Genomic DNA, 24,663 nt, shown 5'->3' on the forward strand with positions numbered 1-24,663 from the left:
GTGGTGTATAATTCTAAGAGCTAATACCATAAAAAATCTCAAACACAATTCATAATACATTTACTCCAAATTAATTTTCATTTCTCACGGAATCTCAAATTGATATTTACACTATATTGATTTTCGTCTTGCAAAAAAACCCAAAGTGGTACCCTTGACACAAATCTGCCCTCCATTAGTATTTTGTCCAATATTTTGTTACAATACATACGTGTCAATTTGTTGAGAATGATGTGGGGAATGACAAATTCGACTTGCAAAATCCACATGTGTCGATAAGTGGAGGGTAAATATAGGTCAAGGATATTAGTTTGGGATTTTTTGTGAAACAAACATTAATTTTGGGTAATTATATTATGAGGTACTGGTTTGGGATTTGTAATGGTAATTATCTTAATACTAATAGTGATACTTGTACTAGGGGCAATTTCTATTTATGGAGCATGTATAAAAATAATACACTTAATAGTTCCCAAAAGTAAGTAAGAACAAGTGTGAGCAATACATTTAGTGGGAAAATTACCAAAAAAGTCATAAACATATTACAATTGTGCCAATTCAATACTAAACTTAATTTTTTGACCAATTGAGTCATAATTTTTTTTGCAATTGTGCCAATTCAATATTTCCGTCCAAAATTTGATCGATCGGCATTGACATGACCACCGGTCGACGCCAACGATAATTTTTTAATAATATTTTATTTTTCCAAATTATTTTATTAACTTTTTTATCTCTTTTTTCCCTCCCTCATCCTCCCTCCTCCTTCCTTTGGCTCTAACAACCAGCTAGAGGGGAGAGTTGACTAGTTGCTGGACTAAGGTGACCGAGTGAGCTTGCCTTGCCATTGGCCGAGGGTGAGCTCACCCAGTCCCTATCGAATCTAGCAAGGGCTTGCCTCACCAGATCCATCGACGGTGAGGTTCCTCTCATCAAATCCAATGAGGGCCCGCCTCGCCAATGGTTGGGCAAGGTTGCCCTTGCCTAGCGACGACAAGGCCCCCTCACCAAAGTAAGCCCAACCACTAACGAGGTGAGCCCTTGCCTAGCGACAGCGAGGCGAGCTTACTCGGCTGCCTCAATCCAATGATCGACTAGCCCTCCCCTCTAGCCGATCGCCAAAGCCAAAGGAAGAAGTTGATAGGAAAAGGGGAGGGGGAGGGAGGAGGGGGTAAAGAGGAAAGAAGAAAAGTTTTTTTTTTTTTAAAGTAATAAAATAATAAATAAAAAAATTATTGCTGGCGCTAGCTAGTAGTCATGTTAGCACCGGGTCGGCTAATTTTGGCCGGAAAGACTAAACTTGCACAATTACAAAAGATTTATGACTTATTTGGACAAAGAAAAATAAGTTTATGACTGAATTGACACAATTACAGTTGATTTAGGACTTTTTTTGGTAATTTTCCCTACATTTAGTTTAAGGAGATTTTCATCTCGCAAAAGAATCCAATTAGGTGATGTCGAAAATATAGGCCAGACTTATTCGAATTGGTCCCTCAAAATTCTTATTTAAAGTCACATATTGATTTATATTCTATCAACTGTTGCTTATGTATCTCATGACATTAAAAGAAGTGTACAATGGAATTAACCCGAATAGAAAAAGGTTTGGCCTCCAGAGCTGTTACTTTTGGGATTGTGCCGATCACAAATAATTGGTGTTCTTTTTCCTTTCGTACTTTACACACATTTTACAATGCAAAATGTATGTTTTTCTTCATGCTTAATACACCTTACAGTGCACGAGGAAGAGGCGCTAGGTTAGAGCACGCACACTTAGATATGCTTCGAGCTTCGAGTAATTACTCCAATACTCTCTCTCACTTACGGTGCATGCAACAGACCATTGGCAAATATGATATAGGCCAATGGTATAAGTCCAACATTCATCGCCCAATTTAATCCATCGTGCTCACGGTATATCCCTTCAACCACCCAATTCTCCAGAGACAGATCTGGACTCTTGGACAAAATACCCTTATAAGTCCATAAATAAAAGCAACGACTATTTGCCGTCATGTTGCCCATGTTGCCCATTGGAGAATTGGATGAGAGGAAGACAGAATTAGTCACCACTACAAGGATTCAAATTCAGGACTGCTTATGAGGGAAATGGAGAGAGAACCTCCCTGAAGAGAGTGACCCCTTACGCCCCTCTCAAGCCGGGACTCGGGCCTGGATAAAGATTCCGGCCCCATTGACTGGCCCGGCCACTCCTTTACGAGAGAGGAGCCACCTCAAATTCTCGCGATGCCTTCCCCCAGGGAAACTTGGGGCGTGGTACAAGAAAATGAAGAGGCCTGGAAACACTGGGCCCATTGGAAAATTGGATGAGAGGAAGACAGAATTAGTCACCACTACAAGGATTCAGATTCGTGAAGCTTACAACCGTCTTTCTTTCCACCGTCACCAACCATCCATGACTAGAGCCACAACATCTTTTATTATAGCACATAATAAGTCTTACCATTTATAACATGTAAAAGCACGGCTATGTAGGCGATTGTTATCCCAAAAAGATCTATTTGCGTAATAATTCCTTAAGCTTCGTGTGATCCCAAATGAAAAAGAAAAAAAGAAAAAAAACCACAGCTTACATACCCGGCTATCGAGCAAGTATTCATCAATCGATCCCAACTTTTTTTAAAGAACATCCTTTAAAGAACATCCATAAAGTTTCTCATAACCATGCCCATTCTGTGATTTGACTACTCGTGTTTTCATGAATAATCAATTGCAGGCAAAGGGATTTTGTAGACTCTTCACCAACCAAAAAAAAACATAATGCTATTAGAAGTCAAATTCCTTACTTATGGAGAAGATTAATAAGGGGAAAATTGTCAAAAAATAAATAAAAAAATCCTATGGGGATCAATTTAGTTCTAAACTTTTCAATTTATCAATTTAGTCATAAATTTCTAGTAGATTTTCAGTAAACCCCTCCGGCTAAAATTGGAGGGAAATGCTTACATGGAAACCACTTATTGGGTAATTTTTGTAATTTGTTAAAAAAATTCTGATTTTTTTCCTTTTGTTTCCTTTTTTTCTCCCTATCAAATTTCCGATTGGTGAAGTGGCTGGGGCCTCGACGATGGTTAGCGAGCAGAAGCAAGGGTGTCGTGACCCTCATCCAGATCTTAGTGAGGGTTCCAATGAGAGAATGCTATAGTTTTCTTCACCGTCTTGCTCTGCCGCTGAAAAACTTTCGATGCAAGCAGACAGACCTCGCAAAGCATAAAAACAACTTACTTTCTACGTCGAAAGAGCTCACTTTAAGCTCATTTACTTGCCCACTGTAACATATTGGCCCATAAGCCCAACCCATTTTTCTTCTTGTCCTTCATGGTGCAAGCATGGGTAAAATGAAAAGAAGAAGCGCAAGCTAGTGGAGAAAACAAAAAAGAAGGGCTCGCTCGTGAAGAGAAAAAAGGGGAAAAGAGAAGAATTTTCGCACATTCACAATCTGAACACTTCAACAAGTCGAATTGACTACAAATTACAATGACGGGTAAGTATTCAGGCTTATTATTGGTTTAATCGAAGAAATTTTCAAGGTTAAGTCATAAATATGGAATTATGTGAATTTTTGGCTATAGAGTTCGATTTTGAAGTTATCGAGCTATGATCTATGAAGCATCGACACTCTCTAAGAGCCTTCGTGTCATGTCAGACACTTTGCACTCATCCGATACTCTCGGACACTCTCGGACACTCTTCGACACTTAAGTTGGAATTTTGACATACGAGTTTTCAACACATGATTTCAACATCGAGATTAATATTAAAAACTCAATAAATGAGAAGTCTATATATATATATATATATATATATATATATGTGTGTGTGTGTGTGTGTGTGTGTGTGTGTGTGTGTGTGTGTGTGTGTGTGTGAAAAATAAAACACAATAATAAAAATAATAAATGGAGAAAGAAGAAAAACTTAGTCTTATCTTCTCTTCTGACTCCCACTTCCCATGATATACAATTCACCCATTAAGTTTTTTTTTCTCCTCTTCCAACATATCTAACATGCGAGTCTAGAATATAGATCAATTGTTTTTTCTCCAATTTTTATGAATTATTGAAATAGAGTCGAATTTGTCAAATTAAAACAATAAATGATATTAATAGATGATAGATTAATGTTTTTAGTGTATATTCATTCTAGGCTTTTTTAATTATTTATTTATGATTTGATTCAAATTAATTTGATTGAAACAATTATAAAAATGATATTTTATTATGTATATATAAAAATATGTATTTAATATACAACATGTCCCAACGTATCGAATTCTTTATTTTTTGAGAAACGACGTGTCGAGTGTCAGTGTCGGTACTACTTAGGCTATGATATATGGAAACGATGATTAAGGATGCCATGGGCTATTGGGCAACGAGAATCAATTTTGAAGTATGGTTTGGTTAGAATGAAATTCTGAATTTTTGTGGGTGAATTACGCGTTTAGAGAATACTCGCTACAGATGAAAATGAATGTTTGCTACAAACGGGTTTTCGTTTATGAGTGGAAGTCATTTTATTAACAAATAAGTATAGTTTAATCGAGTTGTCTACTAGAATATTGTTTCTCAGTTTTTTATATCATTTTTCAATCAATTGTTAGGAATTTGAGTGTGTCCACTCTGATAACCACCGTAAATTGACTTTCGACTTTCTTAAGTTAGTGGTGCTGTCTCTTTTAAGAATTCATGAACTTATATCTTCAAAACAATAGAGATTTGATAAATTATAAAATATGAAAAAACACATTTGTCGCATAAAATTCGGATAAGACGTTTACTACAATATAATATTTGTGAATGGTTTGACAATTAATTTAAGAATTGTGTTGCAACTTACATATTGATTTATAAACCTAGTTTATGAAATAGATTGTAAAATTGTTGGAGAAATACCTTGTGAAATGTATTATGGTTGATAAACAGAGTTGGGAAAAATTATGCATTTTGTCTTGTTAAATCAATTAGCGACAATGATTCTAAATTTGATCCCTAGTATTGAAGGATATGGATTTGGTGCTTGATATCGTTGTGAACTCGATTGAGGTTTTGTGAGTATATGTATACAAGATTAGAATATCCTTGTGAATTGTGCCGTTGGCAATATAGGAGTGTAGACCTTGCTAAGGGGAAGCTCGTTTGCCTTATCACATAGTGTTATGCATGATTATGGCTAGATATTTGAGTACAAGTTTCGTTATGGAGTGGACTATTGACCTATGATCTTAATTTGATCAATGGAATGGACTGTTGACATGTAGATAAATGATATTAATCAATAGAAAAAAAACCATTGATATATAAGTTATTGAGATTAATCAATCGATTGGACCATTGATGTCTGTTATGTTTCTAATATATATGAGACAAGTGAGTTTTGGTATTGTTTTTTAAAGGTGTATAGAAAATAGATGATCTGCTTAGAAGAGATATATTATTCACTGAGCTTCACTTCATTCCTTCTTATTTTCTTATGATTCTTTAATTAGTGATAAGCAGTATGATAGCAATATCGACAATGGGACTTTTAGGAGTTATATTTTGAACACTTTCATACTACGTCCTTTAGGTGGTAGGATGGCCGTTTCATCCCCATTTTTTATGATTTTGGGATGTGACACTCACTATTTTCCAAGCAGGTATCAATCTGATTCTTGCAGCTAATATATTGCTTTAGAAATTTCCTAGTTGCCATCGATGGGCTCGTCTCGAGCAATGCCTTTCCAAGACTATTTCTATTGTGTGGCCCCTTCCTATTCAATCAAATTCATGAAATATTACTTAATGGGTTCGGGAAACACAATATGTGCAAATTGAAGTTCTTTTTTTAAATTGTGTTTGGTTAGACATGTCCACACTCAAGTATAAGTTCTTCTCTTTCCATTACCAAGACTTTCTTCGCAACTTCAATCCATCTTCTCTATCCCCTCCACCCGACCACTTCGAAACGCGGCTTCTCTATGATGTTTGGACCTCCAACTTTCGGACAACCATGGCCTTCTACCAAGAATGGAAGGCCAAGTTCCCAATTAACACTGTCTGATAACCTCCACTTCTGGCCGGGACTGGCAACCCCGTTGAAAATTCAATAAAGGAAAATAAAAATAAAAAATTTTAAAAAAATCTGCAAAAATCGTTCACATCAACACAAGCTGTATCACATGAGATGCGTACATTCGAGTAGATTACAAATAGTAGTTCATTTTCTTAGAGTGCATGCGTTTGTACTGTGCTATTGGCTCATCATGTCCAATTGGTAAACATGCTATATACGTGTTAACTAATTAAATATGCTATTATCGGAAAATGAGAGAATTATATAATTCTTTCTCTCTCTCTTTTTTTTTTGTTTTGTTTGGTACTTGGATACTTCGGAGTACTTAAATAATTTCATCAAGTTATGACAGTTTCGTCTTGAAATCGCCATTATATTATCAAGATAAATCCTTGTGCCTTTTTGAAATCATATCAACTCTATCCAGAAACTAGACTCCCTAAAAAATGGTCTTTTAAATTATTTTTGTGTTCTCTTCAGCCTTAAATATTAGAATTAGAACTAAGACTATTTTTGCAGGATGACCAAATTTTTCATTATTTTTCGTCATACAAAAAATTTCAAAAATATCTTGCGTAATTAAATAATGGCCAGTATGAAGCCAGATAAATATTATCTCTAGCCATCCGTTAGATAATTATCCCTTAAACATTCTCCCTTGGGTGATAAAACCAGGTAAAATCTTCTTTATTTATATTTAAATGGGTATCCTTCCTTTTGGCATAATTTCAGAACAGAAGAATAAAGAATATTTTTCTTAGAACAGTCTTGTTGCCACCCTTTGCTCTCCAAATGGTGTTAAAAGATTTGCGACAGAGTTGATACAAAGTTAAAAGATTGGGACTTTTCATTTGGTCAATAGTAAATAACCTTTGTAGCAAGAGGCTTATAAGAGGTTCCACAAGAATGTGGGAAATGACAACATGAACTCAATGAATATTGGTCAGGTCGATTACATTCTTAGAATATGGTTGGTTTCACAAGGTATATACATATCAATAGCCGAATTCACTTAGTCAACTAGGACAGATTTTCGTTTCCTCTTGGTTCCTTTCTTGGTCGGTATGCCTAGACCGTTGCTATAAAATGCAGAACTATTGAAGCTGCTAGGGCAAGAATTTAATTCTCCTAAAATAGTTATATTCTTAGACCTCTCAGTTACATTTGATGCTTTATTACCTTAAATTGAACTCATATTACATATTTACCACGTTGATATTATGCCCTTGAAAGTAATGTCACTAATACTTACTTATAAGCATAATTTACAAATTAGCTGACAAAATACTATGACAACTGTAAGCAGACATTTAAAAGTTGATCATACTCAATGACTATTAATCTCTTTTGAAGTTGATCATACGGTAAGAAGACATTTCTTTGTAGAATTAATTTTTTATACTTGCTATTATTCTGGCTTTGTTAAGAAGAGAAACCAGTGAAACAGATGAAGAAAATAAGAATAAATATGCAACGACCAGAAAAATTGAAGAAAGGTCCAATTATTTTTTGAGCCGATTAGTTGACTCGAGAAAGCACTGGGAGGACCAGTAATGACTCACCGTTTACTTCCACAGGAAGTTCTCAGACTTGAGAAGCAAGTCCAACGAATAAAATAGAAAAATGATAAGAATATGGAAAGATGTGGAATCCAGAAAAAAGCCAGACAACATAACTTCTCAAGTAGGGTTGAGAAGAGTGCATCAGATAAAGCACAGGCAGAGCTCCAACTCAAGCAAGTCAAGTATAATTCATCTCCTCACACAGGTTGAAAATCAAAGTCGACCACCGTGATTCGGAGTCGAAGCCTGTGATCAGAGGACTCGTCGATCATTACTTGATTTTTCCTTCTTTTTATTTTCTTTCCTTGGCCAACAACTCTTGCCCACCAATTTGATATGAAGACAACATAGGAAATATCCAAATGAAAACATTGAGACCTCCACACATAATATTATTTAACAGACTCAAACTCGAAACATATTTTAACATGGACAACCCTAATGTTAACTACCATCTAGCAGGTCGATTCTAACTCAAATTCACGCAATGTCATGAAGGAAATGAAAAGAAAAGAAAAGAAAAGTTTCTTATTGTAATCAGAGGTAACGAGTAGGACACATCCTAGGAGTCAATTCCAGGAATTTCCTGGATGTTGCCATTATCATATGAGTCAATTCCAGGAATTTCACCTACCTCGGTTCGACGTGGTGTCCCCGATGTTGCCATTATCATATGAGAAAACAGAATGAACTGTGTTTTAGCCAATGGCGTACCGTTAAACTAGTTCAGTGGGGATCCATCAGGACAAGGAAAAGCAGCCAATAAAACCACCCCTATCAGCTGTCAATCAAGATCAAGATTTTTCCAATTTCCACTTCCAAAAAGTTCCATGGCTTCTCAGACAAGGGAAGACTTTTAATAAATACCCTCCCAAATGGTGTAGCGTGTCGACGTCCACTTCTCTGCTTCCTCAAAGTGGAGTGACTCATCACTTTTACTTGTGTCTTGAGTGAAGAACAGAAGGGAAGGAGATCGGAGCTATGATAAACCTGCAGCATTTGCCGGTTGGACACCGATTCCATCCAACTGGGGAGGAGTTCGTGAATTATTACTTGAAGAGGCGAATCCAAGGAATCGTAGATCATCCCTGCATAATCCCCGATGTCGACATCTGTAAGTGGGATCCTTGGGAGTTACCAGACAAGTTTCATGGTAAGAACAAATATAACCATACAATTCCTCTGCATCCATGATTGTCGGAAACTTGTTACCTTAAGTTTATGGGTTTTTTGGAGCATAATATTTATCATCAATCAGTGAAAAGTGTGAGGGAATGTGCTGATAAGATGTCAATTGTGAAATGCAAATATTTCGTTTATTCGTGAAAAAGAAATACAAGTTGTTGATGATAAGAAATTGGTGAGATTGACAGGTGAATCGATCATTCACCGGGATGACCAAGTTCGGGAGTGGTGGTTCTTCAGCCCACATACACCTCAACAGGTTAAAAGATCGACTCCCTCTGGCTATTGGAAGAAGACGGGTATCGACAGGAAGGTCAAGGCCAGAGATAATGACAGAATAATTGGTACTAAGAAATTTCTAGTCTTCCACATAGGTCAAGGCAAGAAGGGGGTCAAGACCAACTGGGTCTTCCATGAATACCATCTACCCACCGATGATGTACATAATCCCCTCCTTTATTCGATATAATTAATTAGATCCACAAGATGCATGAATTTGATAACGTTTTAGATGAGAAGTATAGCTACAATAATCTGCAGAAACACTCGGTCAAAACTTTCCACGAGTCCTAAGAAGCAAAGATATATTTTCTTGCTCATTTTCTTCTATAGAAGATTGAAATCTTATACATATTTAGAGAATGACATTAATTTTGCCAAATTTGTGAGCAGAATTTTACTCTTGAAGAAAAGATGATCTAATGGTATGAACTGGTATAACATTGTGTTTTGGCAGTTGAACAGAACTCATGTTCTGTGTCACTTAAAGCATGAATCAGAGCGTGGAGCCATTAACCTGGCAGATTTCGAATTATATCTTCATCAACCTGTTCGTGATGACTTATTTCCTGAGGTGCGGAGGACAAAGTGCTCTGTTTGTACACTAAATATCTGTCTTAACGAGCACGCAGGATGTGCTGATGGCTAATTTTTCACTTTTTAATACAGGCTTTGGTCCAAGCAAAAATGAATTCACTGATGGCGTTAATTCAGCCCGAGAACCAAGTTGAATTTATGGCTGACCACCTGTGGCAGCCTCAGCCCGCACCAGGATCACAAGATCATTGCTTCCCCTCCAACATACATCAGCTTACGAATATTGAGGGTCCATCTGCTATGGACCTATCATTAGACAACCTTCTTACTGATGAATCTGTTCAATTAACGTTTGGAACAAGTGAAGAGGATGAAGATGTTGGTGACATGCAAAATGCAGATCTTGCTTATGTCGACTTCTTCAACAGAGACATGCAAACAGAGGAATCGTCAATCAAAATTACCCTCCGGGATTCGGAGTTGAAACCGTGACCGGAAGACTCGTCAATCATTACTTGAAGCTGAAAGAGCAACCTATGCCTCGGTACCCCGATCACTCCTGACTCCTGATTGGGACATACGGGCAAGGGCCATGCTCTCCTATCACCTAAATGTCAATCTTCTTTAGTACAGTTCAGGAGGCCAGGTACATATATTATCTCTTTCACTTGATGTCTATGCTCTGCTTGGCTTGCAGACTAATGTCTAACTATCGATTCTGCTTGTCCAATTGTTTTTGCCAAGTATACATGAGTATACTCAATGTACACCAGTTGGCATACTGCTATGTATATCTCAGTTCTATGAGGATATGTCGCTGCCTTTTGCTACTTTTTACATAGTATCTGGTTCATGTAGCGTTCTTTTTTCAAATGTGTGCAGAGTAATTGTTCTTGGCCTTCTGGAGGTGTACAGGATGAGAAGGCTGATAATTCAGACATTCCTAGTGGATTCAGCTACCTCATCCGAAGGCAGGTTAGGCCTACTTCATCCGAAGGCAGGTTAAGAAGGCCATATTGCTTATAAAATCAATGCAATCCAAGTGACCGAAGACACTTGTGAAGCCATATTAGACTCAGATCCTACATGCTTATTGTGGATTCACAATAAGCTGTGCATCAGAAGTAAAATCTTGTATTTTATTTTACTCTTTTATTCCATCTCAATGTGAGAACATTGATAGCTCGAAGACTGTTCAACCCAAATTACAGTACTTCTCCAACTCAGTAAAAATGATGCATTCGGGTATCTGCGGCAGATTGATGTTTTGCCTACAATATGCCTTATTTCCTACTATGAGCTTATGACCGCACACAAGCATCTCAGAGTTCTCAACATCAGTAAATGAAGACCCTGGCGCAAAGGAAATACTGGAGAAAATAATTGAGATACAATCTTCTAGTTTTAAGATCACAGCGTTCCACAGGCATGGTCGTTAAATAATTGAGATTCAATCTTGTGTCTCTCTTTTTTTTTTTTTTTTTCTTTGCCCTCTGTAAACTCCACAACAGAATCCGCCAGGTTAACATTCTAGCACGGTCAGGAGAGAACAAACGGGAATCATCATCCCAGTTGTGGTATTTATCATTTTGGAACTTGCAATCTATCCGGTTTCCATGTATGATTGCCTCATTTATGACTTATATCAGAAGGATGGCTCGTACTTAACCAAAATACTGGCAAAATGTGCAAGCATTGGTAAGTAAGAGAGAGTACCTGAACTCCACCAATCACGAAAAAGGAGAAGAAGATCACCAGAATCAGAGAGTACATAGGTTTTACCCGGAAAATGAAAGAGTGTCCTCCCAACCAATACAATAAAACAAAAGACCGGGCAAGCACGCGATCAAATGCTCAGATTAGAACTCCCAGAGAAAGGCGAGGATTCGTGTACCGTTTTGGATCGGCAGGGCTTCCCGCTAGAGCTGCAGACAATAAGAGTCTTTTAACTCCATGCTGGTGCTTTAACAGTGAAGGACCGGACCTGCGTGTGGAATAATTCACATAACGCAGGTTTGATTCTCCAACACCACAAGGTCAGAGGAATGTTTTCGGAGCCCCACGGTTTATGCATCTAAGGCGGAGCTGCCAGTCATCTTAGAAAAATCCTGCTGTTTAGCGCCTTTTCTTGATCTGAAGTTTTATTTATCAACATCCTATAACAGAGAAATTGTAATGACACGCACAAAAATGAAAGAAAGCGTTCATTTTCCATTGCTGTCGAAGGAAAATTTCTGGGAGTGATCTGCTAATCTAGCCTCATAGCACAAACATTACAGGGAAAAGTGCTAAGGGAAAAGTGTGAGAAAATTTCTAAACTTTTTGCATTTGTACCAATTTAGTTCTAAACATTTTATTTGTGTCGATTTAATCATAATTTTTTTGATTTTGCACCAAGTCAGCCAATTCAATCCTTCCGACTAAGTTTGGCCGGATATTGCTGACATTTCATGTCTGGTATTGACGTGGCACAACCAGCACTAACTTGTACAACTTTAAATAATATTTAATATTTTTTCGAATTATTTCTTTCTTTTTTTCCTTTTTCTGTTTCTTTTTTTTCCCCTCTCCTCCTCCTTCCTTTAGCCGATTGCCAATTGGGTGATCGGCCAAAGATGAGGGCTAGCGAGGCTCGAGCCCTCACCAACGGCCATGAGGGCACCCCACGCTGAGTGGGCGAGGCTCGCCCTTGCCAAATCTAGGGAGGGTCCATGGCCTTGTTGGCCATGAGCGAGGCTTGACCTCATCAGATCCGACAAGATTGAGCCTCGCCTAGCCACTAGCGAGGTTTCAAGCCATCGCAAGTGCGACCTTGCGGCCTCTAGCGAGGGCTCGAGCCTTGCCAAGGTTTGGCCTCGCCAGCCCAACACAAGGCTACCCTTGCGGCCGCTAGCGAGGGCCCGAGCCTCACTAATAGAAGGCAAGGCTCACCAACCCTCACCTTTGGCCAATTGCCCAACCAGCGACTAGCGGGAGAAAGGAGGAAAATGGAGAAAATAAATAAATAAATAATTCGAAAAATATTAAAATATTATTAAAAATTAAAACTTTAACACTAGCTATGTCACGTCGCAATATCCAGCCAAAATTGGTCGGAAAGACTGAATTGACCTTGTCAAAAGTTTTAAAACTAAATTGACATCAAATCAAAAACTTTATGACTAAATTGACATCAATAAAAGTTTATGATTGAATTAACACACAGCCAAAAATTTTATGACTAAATTAGCACCAATACAAAAAGTTTAAGACCTTTCTAACACTTTTCCCAAAGTGTTGGTTATCAATTCCCTATGACTAGTCATGTTGAAATACCAATGCTAGTCTAGTGTAATCTAAACTGAGAAGAGATGAAGCGAATTATCATGCCGCTCAATATAAACACAAGCAAGTTCTTTCTTCTTTTGGGACAAGAAAAGACCATGTAGGATGAACCTATGTTATTGAAATGAAAATGCATGCGTCCATGGATTATTACAAAAGTAAGCGATCAAATAATAAATTAGACAGAATAAAGAAATAGATCGGGCATCAAATTTATGTGATACGTCCACGGGAAGATCAACGAAAAATTTCACTATAGATTAAGGGATACAACGGATATTACAATTACACTTGAGTCATTCAAATAATCTTAATGTTTCTCGACCCATAATTATCCCCAAAAACTCATACATTATTTAGCCTACAATTCCTCATGAAATAATCTCTCTATCTCACAAAGGTATTCATTAATCTCACTCACAAGATTTAAGCGGTTTCAACACATAAATCTTGGCATAATTCCATGAAAAAAAAAAGAACTTACACTTGACATGAATGGCGCGAAGATCACACTGCAATAACCTTTTGTCTAACTAAGAATGATACTTACATATCAAATAAGCAAGAAGATCTTGGTCAAAGTCAGACTCAAATTTCCTAATTTGAGTTTGCTTCTCATGTCCAACACCAAAGCTTGGATCGGGTTTCATCTTACAGGCCAAACTCAAAATATATTTTGACATGGACAGCCTTAATGTTTACTAACTTTGGTAGGCTGATTCCAGCTCAAATTCACCAACTGTCATTAATGAAATGAAAAGGTCTCTTAACGTAATTGGACGTAACAAGCAAGACACATCACAGGAGTAAATCCCAAGAATCTTAAAACGTTGTAATTATGATATGAGAAAGCAAAACAAACTTTCTTTAGCCATTGTTCGTTTCACAAGAAATAAATTTTCAGAAAAAAAAAAATCCGATGTTTGATTCACGAAAATGAACAAGTTGGAGAAAACATATTCCATTAATAGAAAAAAAATCTTTTAAAATAGAGTAAAAACTTTTCCGATTTCAAAAAGGGGAAAATATTTCCCATACTCTTTCTTTCATCACTCATTTTAATAATTTTTATTTTTATTTTACTTTTATTTTCTAAATTCAAATTATTAATTTTTTCCCTTTTTCTTCTTCTTCATTGATCCCGACCACGGCAATGGCTAACAATCAGCAATTGGCGAGCTCGAACGTTGCCAAAGGATAGTGAGGCTCAGGCCTCGCAAATCGATGATTCTTGAGCATCACTAGAGGCCACGAGGCTTAGGTCTCATAGATCGGCAACAATCAAGAGTTGCTAGAGGGTGGCAAGGCCCAAGCCCCTCCCTATGATGAAGCTTGCCAGCTGTCACTATCGTTGTGGCCAACGATCGGTTGAGGAAAAGAAAGGGAAAGAAATGAAAGAAAAGAGAAATGAAAAAATTATTAAATATTAGAAGTTTTTAAAAAAAAAAAATAAAAAAAATGGAAAATATAAAAATAAAAATAACAAAAATATTAAAATAATTGCATGGAGGAAAATCAAATAAGATACCAAATGATTAAAAATATTTTTCACTTCTATTTTAGATTTCAACAAGATATCGAAAATATTATCTCTTGAAAAATAATGTTTAAAATATTTTTGAAAAACGGCACGTTTTTGGGAGACGAACAAAAGTCTCAGTCAACCGCATACAGTCAACCGCCTACCATTCAGAATGCATAGAACGGACACGGAAAAGCAGGCAAAAGAAGACCACCACGTTCAGCTGTCAATCATGATCAAGATTTTTGTAATGCCACCGACAAAAAAGTTTCCTACCTTCTCAGACAAGGGATGACATAATAAATACGCTCCCAAATGGTAGTGTCCATGTGACTGAAGACACTTTTGAAGCCATATTACAATATGTTTTGTGTATTAGAAGTAAAATCTTTATTCTTACCGAGAAGTCTTTTCATTTTATTTTACCTTTTCATTTCATCTCAATAAGAGAACAATTGCTCAAAAATTGTTCAACCCAAATAGAGGTATTTCTCCAACTCAGTATATATGGACAGATTCGGGCAAGCTCGGCAGATTACAGATTTGCCTACAGAACGTCTTATTTCCTAATATGAGCTTATGACGGCACACAAGCATCTCAGAGTTCTCAATTAAGGGTGTGTTTGTTTCACGAAAAATTCAATGATAAAGGAAAATGCTTTCTGAAAAAATATTTTTCAAGAATATGGTTTATTTTTCTTTTTTTGGTGATGTATAATTGAAAATATTTTCTGTCGTTTGGATCCCATTAAAAAATAATTTTTGTACTTTATCGCAAGAAAAAAATGAATTTTTAATTTTAAAAAATTCAATTTTTAATTTTAAAAAATATTGTTATTTTTTATTTACTTTTATTTTCTATTTTTTGTTTTCTTTCTTTTTTATTTCCTTTTTCTCTTTTCCTTCTTCTTGTCCTTCACTCCTTAGCTTCCTCACGCCATCCCTTCTGCTTCATCTGGCAGTTCGTTCCTAATTGGCTTACAAAGGGTGAGCTCCAACTATCGTCGAAGGTGACGAGCTCATCAACTGGCCGCTAAAGGCTACGAGCTCGCCCAATCTAGCGAGGCTTGAGCCTCATCGGATGGAGGCCACGAGCTCACTTGATCTGGCGAGGCTTGAGGCTCATCGACCTCGAGCAAGCTCAAGCCTTATTGTCGAAGGCCATGAGATCGCCCAATCTAGTGAGGCCGAACTCACCGGGCATCCTTGTGGCCGGTGAAGGGTGGAGAAGAAGCAAAAAGAAAAAGGAAGAAAAGAAAATAAGGAAATTCAATTTTTTTAAAAAAAAAAAAAAACGTTTTCCAAATTTTAATTTTTTTAAAAAAATAAAAATTCAATTTCAATTTTTTTAAATATATTTTATAAGAATAATTTTTTGTAAACTAAGCATCAAATCTAAACTTTGGTAGATTCGGAAAACATTTTCCGGTCCTTTCAAATGGGAAATCATTTTTCTGAATTTAAGCTTTGTTAGGAAAACGTTTTCTGTTGATTAGGAAAACGTTTTCCGTTAACTCATTTTCTTGAGTAATCTAAACGCCAGAAATGAGGAAAATGTTTTCTCCGAGAATGTATTCCACGAAACAAACACACCCTAGAATCCAGAATGAAGTCCCCAGTGCAAGGGAAGTACTGGAGAAAATAATGGTGAATTATCAATCTTCTTGTTTTAATATCACGGCATTCCAAGGCCGTAATCGTTAAACAATTATAACTATTCTTTGATTGATAGCCTTTTGTGTTACTTCTCTTATTTCTCTCACTGTATTCTCCACGACAGAATCTGCCAGGTTAACATTCTAGCATGATCAGGAGGGAACAAGCGGGAAATATCATACCAGTTGTGGTACATCTGTTCCTAAGATAATTAGAGGTCCACGTGGATTCCTATTATTACCTAAAATATTCTGGATGCTTTGCTACATTTATCATTCTGGAACTCACAACCTTTCCGAATTCCATGTAAGATGGCCTGATTTATGACTTGTATCAGAAGGATGGCTCGTGATAAACTTAAATAACTAGCTAAAACTAAAAGTGCAAGAATTGGTAAGTGAGGAGATGAAGCTAATTATAATGCTGCTCAGCATAAACCCAGCGAGGTTCTTTCTTCTTTCGGCACAAGAAGAGACCCCGCAGGGTGAACCTGTGTTATTGAAATGAAAATACACGTGCATAGACTGCTGCACAATCAAGTGATCGAACAATAAAATAGACAAAACAGGAAACAGATCGGGCAATAGATTTATATAGTACATTCACAGGGAGAGTAGTAAAGAATTTCATTATAAATCAAGATAAAATGGAGATTACTACCACACCCTTGGCATAATTCAATAAAAAAAAAAATTATTGGACATAAATGGCACAAAGATCACACCGCGACATCCTTTTGTCGACCGAAGGATACTCATGTATGAAATATGCAAGGAGATCTTGGTCAAAGTAAGACTCCTAATTTAGTTCGCTTCTCATGTCCAACACCGAATCTGAATATGAATATTAGTGGACATGACTTTCCCCATTTTTGTTTCATGTTCTTTCCTTGGGCCCACCAATCAGGTACGAAGACAAGGAGAAATCCAATTCGGAGACCTCCATAAATAATAATTAATCTCAGATCGAATTTTATCTTGCAGGCCAAACTTATATTTTGACATGAACAGCCCTAATATTAACTGACTTCTAGCCGGTCGATTCTAACACCAATTCACGGTCATTAATGAAATGAAAATAGGTTTCCTGTGTAATCAGAAATAACGAGCAGGGCAGGAGCAAATCCCAGAAATTTCCTAGATGTTGCCATTCTCATATGAGAAAGTAGAACGAATTCTCTGTAGTCAACGGGCGTGCCCTTCAGGACAAGGGAAACAAGCCAATAAAACCACCCCTTTATCAGCTGTCGATCATGATGAAGAATTTGTGGATCAAAAAAAAAAAAAAAAAAATCGTGATAAGATTTTTCTAATGCCACCTCCGAAAAAGTTTCTTCCCTTCTCAAACAAGGGAAGACTTAATAAATACACCTTCCCAGAGGAAAGCGAGTCCATGCTGACTTCTCTGCTTCCTCAAACTGAAGTGAGCTCGTTGATTTTCCTTGTGTCTTGCGTGAAGAACAGAAGGGAGGGAGATGGGAGCTATGATAAACCTGCAGGATTTTCCGGTTGGATACAGATTCCATCCAACTGGGGAGGAGTTCGTGAATCATTACTTGAAGAGGCGAGTCCTAGGAATCCAAGGCGGTCCCTGCATAATTCCCGATGTCGACATCTACCAATACGATCCTGGGCAATTACCAGACTTTTTCATGGTAAGAACAGAAACAGCCCTCACTTTGCTTGCTCCTTGGATACAATTTCTCTGCAGCCATGATTGTCGGAAACTTATTACCTTCATTTTATGGGTTTTTTGAGCATAATATTTAACATCAATCAGTGAAAAGTCTGAGAGTATGTGCTGATTAGGTGTCAATTTGATCGTTTCTGGTGGCGAAGTTTCACCTTATAAGTGGCAAACAATTGTGAGATGCAAATCCTTCCTTTTGTCGTAAAATAGAAATGCAAGTTCTTGATAATAAGAATTGATGAGTTTGACAGATAAATCAATCATTGGCCGGGATGACCAAGTTCAAGAGTGGTGGTTCTTCAGTCCAGATACACCCCAAAGGTTTCAAAGACCGACTAGGGTTCAAAGATCGACTCCCTCTGGCTATTGGAAGAAGACTGGCGACGACAAGGAAGTCAAGGCCAGAGGTACCGCCACGGTAATCGGTATTAAGGAATATCTAGTCTTCTACCAAGGTCGAGGCAAGAAAGCGGACAAGACCAACTGGGTCATACATGCATATCGTCTGCCCGCTGATGATGTACTCAATCTATCCCTCCTTTGTTCGTTATAATTAGTTATATTCACAAGATGCATGAAGTTGATAACTTTCCATATCAAAAGTATAGTTACAATAATCTGCAGAAATGCTCAATCAAAAGTTTCCATGAGTACTAAGAAGCAAAGAAATATTGTCTTGCCCAGTTTCCCCTACAGAAGATTGAAATCTTATACATATTTAGAGAATGACATTATTTTTGCCAAAATTGTGAGCAGAATTTTACTTTCGAAGAAAAGATGATCTAATGTTATGAACTGGAATAACATGGTGTTTTGGCAGTTGAATAGAACTCACGTTCTGTGTCACTTAAAGCATGAACGAGATGAGAAGGCTGATAATTCAACTGTAGTATCAGAGCGTGGAGCCATTAACCTGACAGATTTCGAATTGGATCTTCATCGACCTGTTGATGAGGACTTGTTCCCAGAGGTGTGGAGGACAAAATGTTCTGTTTATACACTAAATATCTGTCTTATCGAGTGCGTGAAATGTGTTGATGGCTAATTTTTTCACTTGTTACTACAGCCTCTAATCCAAGCACAGATGATTTCACTGATGGAGTTAATTCCGCCCGGGAACCGAATTGAATTTGCAGCTGGCTTCCTGCAGCAGCTTCATCCTGAACTAGGATTGCAAAATAATAGCTTCCCCTCCAACTTGCACGAGCCTGCAAATATTGAGGGTCCTTCTGTCATGGACATACCAAGGGACGATGGCCTTACTGATGAATCAATTCAATCAATGTTTGGAACAAGTGAAGAAGATGAAGATATTGGTGACATGCAAAGTGCAGATCTTGCTTATGCCGACTTCTTGGAAGGATCCATGGAAACAGAGGTCAAAATTCTTCACTTGAAAGTCATTTGGTTTATGTGATTACATGTATAGTAAAGTTAGGTTAATGAATGGTTTAAAATGCATTGGAAGGGTACTTCCCTTTTCCAGGTTATCTGAAAAATAAGGATGATTTTGCTCCAATCTTCTTTGTGTAGAATAGTAAGTCCATTATAGAACCAGTCTAAGTGGACTTTCACTCAAGTTACTCGTGCTTAATTGACTCTCAATTACATAAGAACGATGGACAATTTAAAATATAATCTTGAAGTTTGGTTATGAAATTTAAGTTTATGCCTCAATTATTTCCTCTGATTCATTTTATCTCATGCAATCTGTGGTTGCAGTATGACCAAACATTTTACTCGCACCATGAACATCCTGTTCAAATGAATCGGCGAGCACAAACAACCGACTCAGTCCACGGTTTTGTTTCTCTCGAGGAAAAGAAAGGCATGGTGGAGAAGAAGTTCAACGGCTCAACTGTCACCTCTGAGAAACCTAAGCTGCATCCTGTACCTGGGTTGCCTCACAGACCTGTGGCACCTCCCATACGACCTGCAAGTGAAAAATGCTATAGCAAAAATGAAGAGCTGAAGTTCAGAAAGGTTAAGCAGGAAACTGCAGCCAAAAATGTGAAGCCAGAACTCTTGTCTTTGGATGAAACAGCAGCCAGAGCAAAGGTGAAGGCAGCTCCTAAACTTAACCCACCGTGTCTTATTGCTATTCTTATATGTTGACGTGCATTTATTGGGTAGTTAATCAGATGGTGGGATTCCATTTTTGACTGCGGCGAACTATATATTGGATTCTAGCATTCTTTTACCAAAAGAAAGTGAAATTTCACTCTAAACTCTTGCTTTATCAAATTTGATTCAAATAAGAAGAAGAATGGTAAGAACACAGAGCAGAAATATATCTTCTTAAAAAAAAAAATTGCAGATGAGATATTGAACAAGGTAATAAGAGATGATCAAAGGGCTGATCATGTGATTAGAACTTCCAGACAATTTGAGAACAAAAACATGAATGCTTGTCATGAGATGAAAATAATGCCTCAATTATTCCCGTCTATCCATTTGATATTATGCAATGCTTTGTTGCCGTATGGCCAACTATCTATGATGGACAATTGCCTGACACAAACAGTTGAAAAGACCAGGAAAATTCTGCATTTGTAGTCTTCTGTTAATCCTTTCCTCTTCTTTTTTCCCTATCGGTTCACCATTTAAAACACTTCATGTTGGCAGGTACGAAAATACAAAGAGCGCAGTCCAGACCGTAATTCAACCAAGAAGACAAACAGCAAGGAGAATGAATATGCCAGAGAGAAATCAAATTTAGTGGCTGCATCCACCGTAACAACCAGCGAGGGCACAAAAAGTTCCACAAATTCTCCACTGTCTTATCTTGTGAATGTTCTCGTTGCAATTTTCATGTTGCTCACCATCACTCGCCTAGTACTTAATTTCTGATTTTCGCTGCTAATTTTCCCTGGGTGCAACGCAGCATGATTGACAAGTGCAATTGTAAAAGTGGGTTTTGTATGTCGTGTCACAATTCATGTAAATGTAGCTTGTCTTCCTTTTGATGCTCATGCTTTGCACTTCCTTTTGCTTCGGTGGAATTGGAAGATCTACCTAGATATGCAACTGCTCTGTAATTTTACTTTCTTCATTCTCTGCCGTATAAGGCGAAGAATCAAAAAGTTGCTACAGCGATGTTTCCTTTAAAAGTTCCGTGTCTTTCTTTAGTTTATCAGACTAATTGAAGGATCAACCCAATGAGATTCGTTGTTCCTGTAGGCACGGTCCATGGACTTAACATGCAAACTAATCAGTCTGCATGGTGCCTCTTTATTCTGGTTTCAAATTGTTTATCGTCTTTGATGGAGAATGCTATGACTAAGAAAGATATAAAAGGGATCAAACTGAACAGGTTCTGTCCAACACTCCCCCACTTGTTATTTGCGGACGACTCCATTCTTTTTTCTAGATGGAACCATTCAACTTCAAGGGTGTGAAAATGTTTCAACTGTTCTTAACCAGTATTGCTATGCCATCGAACAAGCCATAAATCTGGATAAATCAGGTATATTTTTCAGCAAGAATTGCGCTCAATTATTAAGAAACAATATGATGGGAGCATTGAGAATTCCAAATATGGGTCTTATAGGAAAGTACATTGGCCTTCCCTCTAATTGGGGAAATTCAAAGAGACATATGTTCGCCTGGATCTTAGGGAGACTAAAAACGAAGTTGGAAGGATGGAAGGAACAAATTGTGTCTAAAGCAGGCAAAGAAATTGTACTGAAATCAATGGTTCAAGCTACTCCACATTATGCAATGTCAATCTTTAAAATTCCTATGTCAGTTGGTAAAGCTGTAGAGCGAAAAATAGCAAATTTCTGGTGGAAAAACAGTGTACAAAAACTGGTTAACACTGATAAAGATGGGAATAATGAAAACAAGAAAAGACAAAGGAGGAATGGGCTTCGGGGATTTAATTACTGTCAACAAAGCTGTCCTGGGTAAACAAGCTTGGAGATTGGCGAAAAATCTAGATGCATTATGGAGTAAGTCACTTAAAGGACGGTATCTCAATCATACTGATTTCCGGCATACTGAGAAAGCGTCAAGACCATCATGGGTTTGACAAAGTATCTTGACAGGAAGAGAAGCAATTTCGAATTCAGTAACGTGGTCAATAGGAAATGAAGAAAAGGTTCAAATCAGAACAGATAAGTGGCTGAAGAGGGGCATCGTTGGAGGTCCAAAGAATAGAAACGATCCACAATTTGTTTCAGAGTTAATGAACTTTGAAAAAGGAAGTTGGAATGAGCAACTTCTAAATAACTTGTTTGATGAACAGACCACACAGGAGATCTTAGCTATTCCAATCAAGTGTCAGAATCCAAATGATGAACTAGTGTGGACGGGCACCAAGTGTGGAAATTTCTCAGTAAAAAATGGATATAATACCCTCAGACAAGAATCGGCAAACAAGGCACAACAAGTTCAACCATCAACATCTTACCAAATCCCAAAGTCCCTATGGATTGCATTTTGGAACTTGCAGACATGCACAAAAGTAAAGATCTTTCTATGGAGTTTATGTCAAAATGTCATTCCATCCAAGGAAAATCTGTGGAAGAGAAATATCTTAGCCGATCCTGTATGTGACTAGCGTAGAAGCGAAGTGAAAACGGTTGAACATATATTCTTACGTTGCCATTGGACAGAGCTCGTATGGTCTGACCCTAGTCTCAAAATCCAAAATTTAACATGAGGGGTTCTCGGATTGACAGTTGGTTGATGAATTTTATGAGTAATTCGACGAACTTACCTAAATTTGAGATGGTGGCGACTGTTCTTTTGGCATCTTTGGAAGGCCCGAAACAACTGGATATTCAGGGGAAGCAAACCAAATGCAAGAGACCTTGTGGAATTAGCTCGGATTATGCAGCAAAATGCTAAAAAATGGGGCTTGTGCTCAGAGGATAGGACAAAGAGGAAATCTCACCTCAGCACAAGTGTGGACAGCTCCGGTGGAGGGGATCTTGAAAATTAGTATTGATGGGTCTCTTGGCGAATGGTCGACCGAGGGTGCAATCACTTGCATCTGTCGAGACTATACGGTTTGCTTGGTCGATGGCTTCACCCGATCCGTCCAAGCGTCCTCTCCGGCACAGATCGAAGCCCTAGCTCTACTTGCAGCCCTCAAGTACATCGACCAGAACAAGTTAAGCGGTGAGTGGTAGAGGCAGTCTGAGAAGGCCATAAACAAATGGATCACCTTAAGACAAGGTCCTGGCGCAGATTAATATGTAAGAACAACCTATTTTCTTAGCAAATTGGAAATATTCTAGTATATAAGACAGTTCATATGAGGATTTCCAACATAATGGTCCCTCTCTCCCTCTCTCTCTCTCGATATATATATATATATAGGCAATAAAGACAATTTGTCATGCTTTTACAGCCTTGTAGCGCTGTTAGTAATGCCCATTGATGATAAATCTTGCTGGAACAGATTGACTGACTTGATTGCAAAGGAAGCAGATGAACAGACAATGTTGAAGGGACGGTGCACGTTGGAGACCACAAATAGGCTTACCGGATACCGCTCTAGTTTGACCAAATTACTTTGATTGGCGCTTGCTGCATTGTCACAAACTAGCAGGGCGATGTCGGAGTAATCCCACAAAAGTGCCAACTTTTACTCCTTTCTTTCGGCAAAATGACCCAACAAGAGGACTCTGTCCACCACATTCGGGGATATAGAGAGAAGAGTTAGAGTAAGGACAATCACAAGACTAAAAGATGATGACAAAGGCCATAAAACTTAGGTCTCGATGCTCTCAGAGATTGGGTTTTTTAGCATACCACGAAACACGTCGGTACCTCAAAATCTAAAGGGTGGAGCACATATCTTGGGCCTCAATAAGGAGCTCGACTTTCTCTAGCACAAAACCTCAAGTGCCGGCGGTGCTTGAGTTTTTCTAAGTACACCACGAGGCACGTGGCTACCTGAAAATCCTATGTTGCATACTACAGCCTTAGGTCTCGTGTGACGAACCGGTCACCAAGTGCTCCAAAAAAGAAAAAAAAAGAAAGTTTCACTAGTTATTGTGAGGTTTTATTGGACATTGTCAAATATATATTGGGAGGCAAATAAAAATTTAGAAAAATTTAAACTCGAGACCTCTTATTATGATATCATGTAGGAATTATTTGAACCATTGTCAATTCTTTTAAAAACTTAAATTGTTAGATGAAACATAATTTAATATTTAATTACTTTAACAGTTATCATATTCACATCTTTAGCCATCCTTATTGCATCATCACTCTTTGGTAGTCATTTAGGGTGCGTTTGTTTGCATTTCTGTTTAAAAATTGTTCTAGGAAACAAAATAGAAAAAAGTGTTTCTTCCGGGGAACAATTTTTGAATAAAAAAACGCGTTTGGTAAACTTGTTCCGAGAATAAAAATAAACAGAAACACGTTTGGTAAATTTGTATAATTTTTTTATTTATTTTATTTTTTAATATTTTTATTCTATTTTTTTCCTTATTTTTCTTTTTTCTTTTTCCTTTTTTTTTTTTTCTTCTTTTGGCCGATCGCGGCGACCGGCCGACGAGGGGGCCGCGTGGCCTCGCCGTGGCCGGGCGAGGCTCGCCGGCCCTCGATGAGGCCGAGCCTCGCCATGGCCGGGCGAGCCTCGCCGAGCCACCGCCGGGCGACCCGACTCGCCCGGATCCGGCGAGGCCGAGCCTCGCCGGCCACTGGGCGAGCTCGGCCTCGCCGGATCCGGGCGAGCTCGAGCTCACCCAACCAAGACGAGGCCGACCCTCACCCGCTACGGCGAGGCTCGGCCTCGCCGTGGCTAGGCGAGGCCGCTAGCCCTCGTCGGCCGGTCGCCGGCCATGGCCTAGGCCGGCGACCGCGAAAGAAAAA

General features: G+C 38.1%; 2 protein-coding genes and 2 long non-coding RNA genes across 5 annotated transcripts; 3 read left to right on the top strand and 1 right to left on the bottom strand.

Annotated features, from left to right (window-relative positions):
• Positions 1-8,546: 8,546 nt before the first annotated feature.
• Positions 8,547-10,986, top strand: LOC104430056 (NAC domain-containing protein 86). The gene is made up of 7 exons (XM_039317771.1): positions 8,547-8,790; positions 9,011-9,261; positions 9,559-9,675; positions 9,771-10,126; positions 10,272-10,284; positions 10,521-10,613; positions 10,897-10,986. The coding sequence occupies exons 1-7, from the start codon at positions 8,619-8,621 to the stop codon at positions 10,984-10,986; spliced, it is 1,092 nt and encodes a 363-aa protein (XP_039173705.1). The 5' UTR covers positions 8,547-8,618.
• LOC120295610 lies at positions 9,595-11,178 on the top strand. Its single transcript, XR_005552974.1, has 3 exons — positions 9,595-9,675; positions 9,771-10,284; positions 10,521-11,178. It is a non-coding gene; the product is annotated as an uncharacterized LOC120295610 (long non-coding RNA).
• Positions 11,179-17,481: 6,303 nt separating this feature from the next.
• On the top strand, positions 17,482-20,962 carry LOC104453408. Its single transcript, XM_010067953.3, has 6 exons — positions 17,482-17,794; positions 18,081-18,349; positions 18,650-18,799; positions 18,896-19,207; positions 19,552-19,887; positions 20,455-20,962. The coding sequence occupies exons 1-6, from the start codon at positions 17,533-17,535 to the stop codon at positions 20,677-20,679; spliced, it is 1,554 nt and encodes a 517-aa protein (XP_010066255.2). The 5' UTR covers positions 17,482-17,532; the 3' UTR covers positions 20,680-20,962.
• Positions 18,694-23,102, bottom strand: LOC120296325. Of its 2 annotated transcripts, none has more exons than XR_005553240.1 (3): positions 22,727-23,102; positions 22,550-22,605; positions 18,694-19,762 (listed from the first exon to the last, which is right to left on the bottom strand). It is a non-coding gene; the product is annotated as an uncharacterized LOC120296325 (long non-coding RNA). The 2 variants fall into 2 exon arrangements; XR_005553239.1 differs by having other exon boundaries at positions 18,694-19,778.
• Between the last annotated feature and the right edge of the window lie 1,561 nt (positions 23,103-24,663).

Source organism: Eucalyptus grandis, chromosome 7 (assembly GCF_016545825.1).
Source record: "Eucalyptus grandis isolate ANBG69807.140 chromosome 7, ASM1654582v1, whole genome shotgun sequence".
Taxonomy (NCBI): Eukaryota; Viridiplantae; Streptophyta; class Magnoliopsida; order Myrtales; family Myrtaceae; genus Eucalyptus; species Eucalyptus grandis.

Excerpts from the sequence above, each read along its gene's own strand:
- LOC104430056 (XM_039317771.1), top strand. The coding sequence starts at position 8,619 with ATGATAAACCTGCAGCATTTGCCGGTTGGACACCGATTCCATCCAACT. Across the intron at positions 9,262-9,558 it reads ACCATCTACCCACCGATGAT|TTGAACAGAACTCATGTTCT; the intron begins GTACATAATCCC and ends GTGTTTTGGCAG. Across the intron at positions 9,676-9,770 it reads GTGATGACTTATTTCCTGAG|GCTTTGGTCCAAGCAAAAAT; the intron begins GTGCGGAGGACA and ends TTTTTAATACAG.
- LOC104453408 (XM_010067953.3), top strand. The coding sequence starts at position 17,533 with ATGCTGACTTCTCTGCTTCCTCAAACTGAAGTGAGCTCGTTGATTTTC. Across the intron at positions 17,795-18,080 it reads AATTACCAGACTTTTTCATG|ATAAATCAATCATTGGCCGG; the intron begins GTAAGAACAGAA and ends TGAGTTTGACAG. Across the intron at positions 18,350-18,649 it reads ATCGTCTGCCCGCTGATGAT|TTGAATAGAACTCACGTTCT; the intron begins GTACTCAATCTA and ends GTGTTTTGGCAG.